Genomic DNA, 8,171 nt, shown 5'->3' on the forward strand with positions numbered 1-8,171 from the left:
AAGTTAATTGCATACTTTTAAAAATAGGATGTTGATGTCCTGAGCCAAGCATCAAGTCCAGCACAGGCTCAGTTCCACACACCCTCAGAAATATGAGAATATACTTCATTTCCAGACAAACTTAAAACACTGCTGCAAAGATCTTGACAAGAGGACTCCTCCCCCAAACCCTAATTTTAGGGCTTTTTATTCAGACTGGCTTCTCTTTCTGTATCTCCCCACTTTCAGTAATAATGAGTGCCATTAGCCACTTGCCTCCCTGGGCTATTTGGTAACAGGCTAGCTAGCCTTTCCCAAAACAATCCATTAGGAACTTTAATAACAAAGCAATAGTAAGTACTGACAAGCAAATACAGGAGGAGTGCTAATGAGAAAAAGGAAACAAGCTTAATAATTTCTTTTATTAATTCATAACATATTATGGAGGCACACAATGATCATCCTTTCAAGTAATTACCTACCCTCTAAAGGGCTATCCTGATTGGTAAAAGAAAAAAATAATTAAATGTGTAATGAAATATCACATACTTAACAGGATCACTCCCACCTCTACCCAAGTACTGTGGCTTAAGTGCATAAATCTGAACGGCTACTCACTGCAACTCCTAACTAGTAGATAATTGCCCATCTGTTCCCTACACTACACTGTAGTGAAAAAGGAAAGATCATTTTTAGTAAGACATTTTTTCTACAAAATAATTACCGTTTAAATTGCATTGCATCTTCATGCTCGCATCTAAACCAGCCCATCTCCCTTGCTCTTCAGCCAGCGAATTTCTCATTTATTGAAAAATAGTTATGAAACAGCTTACCCAAGCATGAGCACACTTTTAAAGAACAGCAAAAGAGCATGGATTTTGTTACAACTCAAAGAGGCAGTGCCCAGAATTTCACTCGACGTTAAAAAAAAGAAAGACAGACAAAGAAGGCATGCACAATGGTCACTGCTGTCAAGCCTTAACAATGTTTTTAAACACACCTGATGTGACACACTTGTTCCTGAGATCAGCATTACAGGCTGCGCCTTAGATCGTTTGACTCTACGTTTCTTACACTTTCTTTCTCTGTGCAGAGTTCCCAGTGCTAACCTCAATGTGGAGTCAGGTGAAGTGCATGGCAAGTTCGTGGGAAGCCCCAAGTTCTGACACAATAACGTGTTGTCATTATTTTGAGCACAGGCTTTCTGAGCATCAGCTTGTGGCAATGAAATCCATTTGTTAGAGTCTGAACTGGTCTCTTCTAGATCCATAAAATCAGTTTCCTGTTCCCAACAATTTCCGCAAGACAATGGTGTTCTTGTTACACCCAGATACTTCTCATTTTTTCCCTGGTCTGTCTTGATAGCTTTATCATTTTTGGTCAAGAGACATTTGGGAGAACCTGAGTTAACAAGGAGTTTTCGAACCACAACTCTTGGGTATACAGAACCCAGTGACTTGCACGCTCCGTTGTTCTCCAGCATGTCCATGTTGCCTCTTTTCTCCTTAATTCCTCTCCGAAAGGCATCTAACACAGGACTCGTGTTTGGCGTTTGGTCTGGCATCTTTTTTCGTTTAACCTTCTTTGCAGAAGATATTTTCTTCTCAAAACGTTCAGCACTTAAAACCGGCAGTCCATTTCCTGCATCTTTTAGATATGTCACGTCTGAGGAGCACAACACACTTCTGTCCTTATGGCTAAGGTCTAAAAGAGCAAAGAAAACATCATTGTATCACAGAATCATTTAGGTTGGAAAATGCCATGGCTGCAGTTGCTATTAACAATTTAGCTGAAGCATGAGAGAATAACTAACCAATAATTACACCACTATTTAGATGTATTCATTTAAATATTTAGTTTTTCAATTATGTTAGAAAAAATTAAACATGCTCATTTTGACATGCATGGTAAGCTATAGCCATTACATCACTTCACCAGTTTGGAATAAGAGTAGACTATACTTTTGCACACTTTTTTTAAAAAAATAGGAGATATTATAATTACCTTGTTTTAAAACTGGTTTGAAGAATTCTTTAATAGACTGGTTTCTGAAAAGAAAACAAATATTACTTTTTAAGAAGAACAATATCTAAATGCCCACACAGTAAACAGCAATAAAATTAGAACGCTGTGATTTATTTTTAGGTCTTTTACTTTTTTTAAAAGCCAGTAGCTGTTAGTTCAATCTGGAGTTCAGCTTTCTGACAGATCACAGCAAGCACCACAATCATTGCCTTCAAGCCTTTATTCTGCTCGGCTACCAAAGCCAAGTTGCCAGCGCCCTCTCAGACACCACTTCTTTCACCAACCCTGTAAGTCTCACCTACCCACCAGCTTAAACTAAGAGCTATTCAACTCGGTATCCCCTAGAAACGTCACCTTCTGTCAGATCAAGGCATTGAATTTGTTCAGGAAGAGGCCAGAGCCAACACAATGAAAGGTGAGCAGGAAGGTGGACAGAACAGGATTCTCCTCTTTCAGCACCCGCAACCTAGCGGATCAGCTCTCCATAGCTTCTGAATCCAGTCTCAGACCCCTTAACACAGCCACCTCTTATGTACCAGACTACACACATGTGTAGTGTAAACTGTCTATAACCACCTACGCTACTGATTTCTAGTAAGCCTACAGAAAGCAGAATTATCAACTGAGAGACTTTTTCCTCTACAGCCTTATGAGGATCAAGCAGAAGTAGTTTCCATGAAATAACATGGCACAGGTTACATGGCAAAATCACCCATTTAAGATCAAGCTCTCACTCCATTGCACACAAAAATTCTAAAAAGCAGCACAAAGCTACACGATTTTCATAAAAATTGTACTCAAATTTCAGCCTGAGACAGCCTCTGGCATGAAAAGCAACTTTACAAGCAGCATAAAGCTACAGATGACTGAGGAGAGGATGTTAGAGCATTAGACGGATGGCCTGCTCAACAGCAAACCCCATCAATGCATTATTAATTGCAATCAAGAACTGCACAGTCCTATCTGCAAGTTGTTAAATTCAATGAGCTCCATAACTTTCTTTCTTGTCCAAAACGCACCATGCTTGGTGCTTTTCTCACCCACTGGTGCCAGGCTGGGCTGCAAATTCCTTGCATCCAGCACGCATTAAGGGCATCCTCTGGCTTCCAACAGAAACAGCCACCTACAGCCATCTTATTTGCACATATGCACAACAAGGTAAGTAACAGCTTTGTATCAGAGATATTTTTTCCTTGCAAAAACATGTGGGACTTGAAAGCAAGCAGGCATTTCCCGTGAGAGAATGTTCACTTCTAGATGTGACCAGCTTGTCTGAGTAACGTGCAGTTTGAGTATTAAAATACTGGCCTGCACGCAAAAACTACAAACTTGCTGTCTCTTCCTTCTTCCACATAGCATGGAAACTTACGATTTAAGGCTACACGTACCTCTGCTTTGGACCTTGCTCTGAGTTCCAAACAAGAGGCACTGGTGTGAGAAAACATGCAAAATACCTGTTTAGGATGTTCTTCTATATTTTATAAGCTTGCTGTGCCTTCCAAAACACTCAAAGCCATCCTGCTGTCTAACAGTGACGACAGAGGATGAAAACATTTGTTCCAGACTCACGTTTCCAGGCATCCCTACGCTTCTGTGCTTCCACAGACTCGGTAACTGTTTCTGAAGTTGGAGCCAGAAGAACCTGCTGCTCACTTGTTCAAAGGAAACCTTCAGATACAGCCCAGATTCCTTCCCTCCATGAGAAAACAACCCAAAACCAAGCCCAAGCCCTCCTGTATCCTCTCCATCCTTTACCCTGCCGCAGTCCCTATCTCAGCTGTGTCCTTTCAGCTGTCCTTCACTGAAAACAAAAGAACCTTGTAACAACGACTGTATTTGTACCAGTTACACAGAGCTTTGCATAACATCGCTGAAAACAGAGGCAACATTGAATAAACAAAAGGAGGGAGGTGTTAAAAGTTTGAGTAGAGTAGAGTGATTTGCCTTAGACCACCCTTTTTTAAGCGTTCACCTCTCAACATTTTCTACTTTCCATTTGTCATTCTGCATTTTCAAAGCACAAGGGATGGGGACTGCCCAGCTAAACCACAACAATAATTTCCTCAAGTGCCCCTCTGCGGCACCGCAGTCAAGGAAGCGCACTGGGAACTTAAACACCACAGGGCTGGGAGGGCAAGCGAGCACGTGCTGCAGCACAGGGAGGATCATGAGAAAGCATCGGGCCTTCCAACCTGCTTTTCATATCTGTAAAACATGAAAAGAGCACGTGACTTCCTACACGAGCAGGACCATAACGGGAGGATTTCCGCTATCGTTTTAATAGGTCTAGTAATTTTTTTTAATGAAGCATCTTGAGAAGTACTAGAGGTGACAGAATTAAAACGAACAGGAGAGTTACACACAAAACCTCCCAATTTTTCTTTCAGTTTCTTTCTTTCTTAGGACAACTGAAATATAACAGACTGCATTTTTTTTTTCCTCAGAGAAAAACCATTTTAAAATATTCATGAGCAGCAAAACCACAACTCATGCAGTAGTTTCACTTTCACAGGCAAATACCAGCACAGACAAGAAGAGAACTTTTACTTCCTCCAGAGGTCACGGCTACCAAAAAAAGAGGCTCAGCAGAAACACAATAAAGTGCTGCTAATGGCATAAGAAAATTATGACTTGCCTTATAGGAAAGGAGCAAAACATATTTAATTCGGCAGCCTGTGAAAAACCTTTCCAGGTCTATGGCAGAATGAGGATTTCTAGTAGATGGACAGGTTCATCACGTCTCAAAACTCTCCCTGCTCACCACTGCATTCTCTGGAATTCTGCAGCATTCCAAGCTACAATGCCGCTAACGGTACCTCTCCAAAGGGACATCTCACAAGCAGAAGGGGCAGGGGAATTGTATCAGTGACAACCAAAGTCCTTTCTTTACAGCCAAACCTCTGAAGCCTACAGCCAGGCTTGTCAACGCACAGTGAGAAGCAGGATGGGTACAGAAACAGGTACGTGTGGGAGCACGCGTGTGTTTGAACAATGAGCTGAAGATGCCGGTCAGAACACAACCAGAAGCCTTCGGTGTCTTTGCTCACAGCGCCAGGCCACCTGCCTGCAGCACGGCTGAGGCTGGGAGGGAGCAAAGGAGGTCACCTATAGCCCAAAACCCCACTCACACCTGATGTTCCCAAAGGAGGGAGACCCCAGGGAGCAACCTGCTCAAGCCCTCGCTCCCCCTCACAGCAAAGCCGCCTCACACAACACCCCAAAATTTGGAAAGAGCCCAAATTAAGACCCACCGAACCCACCTCCTCCACACAGACCCACCCAAAACCCACACCCTGAGCATCCCCCAAACACTCCCTGAGCACAACACCACACCCACTGCCCTAGGGGGGCTGTCCCATCGCCTTGACACCCACAGCCTGCCCCCAGCACCCCCTGCCTCAGCCCCCAGCGCCTCAGCAGCCCCCCCCCTCCCCCTGCGGCCCCACCAGGCCTCGCTGCTCCCCCCCCCCTCACCCCCGGCCCTACCTGCAGTCCCGGGCCGCCTCCCTGCCCGCCGCCGCCAGCCTAAAATGGCGCCGGGCCCTGTTGGCGGCGGGCGGGCTCGGTGATGGCGGCGCCAGGCCCAGCGGCCGGGTCATGGCGGGGGGGGCCCGGCCCGGCCCAGCGCAGCCCTGGGGCCGCCGCCGCCCTCACAGGCCCCGCGCCTCAGGCGGCCCTCACGGAGAGGGTGTAAACTCGGTCGCTGATTGGCTGAGTGTGTGAAGGGATCGCGGCTCTCATTGGTTCTCAGCCTCCGGGGGCGGGACTATGTGCGGCTCCACGCTCGCTCATTGGAGGGCGCGCAGCACCCGGCGCGAGGCGTTCCCGCCTCAGGGCCAGGAGGGAGGAGGGGGGGCGGCTGTGAGGGGCCGCCCGCGCTCAGGTCCGCGCGCGGCCATTAAATTAACCTCGTAATTAGCCGTGAAAATTAGCTGTAGTTCCAAAACGTGCCCACAGCAGTAGCTGTAACGGTTAAAGCAAGCACCACACAGATACCACCTAGCTCCCGCCCTTTGCTTTGCAGAAATAATGGGTTGTGCCTGTCCCAGTACCCTGAAGGCTGGTTTGGGGCAGTTTTAGGTGAAAGTGGTCGGGAATTGTGGTGTTTTGTCCCAGAGTGCAGGTGACCACAGCCTCTGGCTAGCTCCACTTGAAGGGAAATGTCTCTGCACCCTTCAGGCAGGTCTGCAAAACACGAGGCACAGCAGCAAAACAAGTCAAAACAAGTGGAAATAGGAAACAGCTGCGGGAGCATCTCAAGTGCCTCAGTGTCTGCTGAGTGCTCCAGCTCCTCTCATCCCACCCCATCACTCATTGCCCCTCCGTTTTCCGAGAGCTTTCAGTCATCTCATCCATCACGTCTTCAACCTAACCTCAGAAGAGTACAACAAAAGCTTCCTGCCATTGCATAATGAGCGCTGCTGTCTCCGTGCTTTGCCTGCCCTGCACACGCTCTAACAACAAATGGAGAACGATTGGGTTTGCAGTCACATCGTTTCTTGAAAATACTGCTGTACATATTTGAATTACTGTCTAATAAAGTGCCAAAGCAAAATTTCATGCCCAGTGCTACCGACAAAGAATTCCAGAAATATTTTTCATGTCACAGTGAGGAAGCACAAATTAACCGTTTTCTTTAGCTTTCAGTTTAATACTTTAACCTTGCAATTTGTTACTGACCTGGAGACAGTCCCAAAAGACACCCAAAAAGTCAGACGTGGAATGTATTTATGAGTTTACAGGAACCAGAGACGCTGAGCAGCTTCTACAGAAAGACCGCTTCCAGCACTACTGATATCAAGGTGAAGCTGGTTCTCATCAGCCACCCACAACAAAGACACAAGGAACAGCATTAAATAATAACATCGCTTCTATTAACTTGTTTAGGGCAACTACCTGAAATGCAGTAACTGCGGAAGGCAGGATATGATGGCACTGAGGACAGTAGGGGAAATAAGAATAAAGGTGCAACAGCTGTAGTGGTTTCAGTTCGACATCCCCCCAGTGGGAAACTTGCACACACATACGCACTTTTTAGGATAATACATGCCCTTCAGCAGGCCTTAACTTCAAATAAATAGGCAACAGCACTTCTTATGCACAGAAGCATAGGTACAAGAAAGTAATCATAATAAACTACTTTTTAAATTTACCTCCCTGACAGTTTGTGAGCACCTCACCGCTAACAATTCCCTCTGCCAAATTAAGCGAAAGTTAGAAACTTACCTCATAGCCTTGCTTCAAATGAATTGGAAATGAATTTGCCTCATGTCCATTCCTTCTACTGATGCTCATTTCTATTAGTTCTTCCCATAACACAGTCTGAATACCCACAAACGTAGATCAGCAGAAACTTTGAAAAGCTACAAATCCGAAAAAGTTGGCCAACTTTTACAAGCAGATTTGGAACCAGAGCGGGGGCATTGCGTAAGTCAGCCTTTGCTATCAGTTTCGTTTCATCTCTTTTTTAATTGCCTTCCAGCATGACTCATGCCTTTTCTTAAGCAAAACCAGGAAGCATCGCAGAACGCTGCGTTCCCAGCAGGGAAATGGCTTGCCCATGGAGTGGCTACACAACCACCATCAACACTGAGCTGGCCCCGGGCCATCAACATCTGAAACATATCACTCACCCATGTGATCTTTATTATAATATTTTGAGGCAGACTCTCTAAATAGAGTTAAAAGCCCTGAACCCAAAAGGGCACATCTGCTTTTGTCTAAGAGATAAAAAAGAGGAAATAATCAAAGCAGCATTTCTAGTCCGTGAACAATAATTACGTTTAGACTCCAGAAAGCATAGCTGAACTTCATAATTGGTTAATGTTCATTTAAATATATCAGTATATTTCTCCTGTGTCAAATCTTCTAGAAAGTCATCAATCACTGCAAACTTATAGCACTTTAACACAAGGAACACCAAATATTTCTGAAGTCTTGCAATGGTAGCTGAAACCATCCTGTAAAAATTCTCCATTTCCTGAAGAGTTTCAGCCTGCATTTTGATTTCAGAAGCCACAGAGATAGTTTATGCCTCATAGTTATTTTGTAGAAAAAGAACATTTTTCCTTTCTCCTTGCAGATCCACTGTGGCTTTCTGTGATGGAGGGGCAGGAGAGACCTCCTTCAGACGTGCACTCCAGCGGATGCCAGTAGCTGGTTAATTT

The 8,171-nt window shown here is 45.0% G+C and overlaps 1 protein-coding gene across 3 annotated transcripts in view; it reads right to left on the reverse strand.

Moving 5' to 3' along the window:
* The window catches only part of SLF2 (SMC5-SMC6 complex localization factor 2), a 30,684-nt gene extending 23,220 nt beyond the window's left edge, over positions 1-7,464 (reverse strand). For 2 of the 3 annotated variants that reach the window (XR_011810095.1, XM_027460073.3), the window contains exons 1-3: positions 5,491-5,718; positions 1,984-2,027; positions 980-1,683 (exon numbers count right to left, since the gene is read on the reverse strand). Coding sequence is in view for 2 of the 3 variants with exons in the window: in XM_027460073.3 (XP_027315874.3) it covers positions 980-1,683; positions 1,984-2,027; positions 5,491-5,603 (861 nt within the window). In the remaining variant the exon portion in view is untranslated. Of the gene's footprint in view, positions 1-979; positions 1,684-1,983; positions 2,028-5,490; positions 5,719-7,230 lie in introns of those variants that run through there. The other variant, XM_072039730.1, reaches the window with a different exon arrangement.
* Positions 7,465-8,171: the final 707 nt, after the last annotated feature.

The sequence above is a fragment of the Anas platyrhynchos genome, chromosome 6 (assembly GCF_047663525.1).
Source record: "Anas platyrhynchos isolate ZD024472 breed Pekin duck chromosome 6, IASCAAS_PekinDuck_T2T, whole genome shotgun sequence".
NCBI classification, from domain to species: domain Eukaryota; kingdom Metazoa; phylum Chordata; class Aves; order Anseriformes; family Anatidae; genus Anas; species Anas platyrhynchos.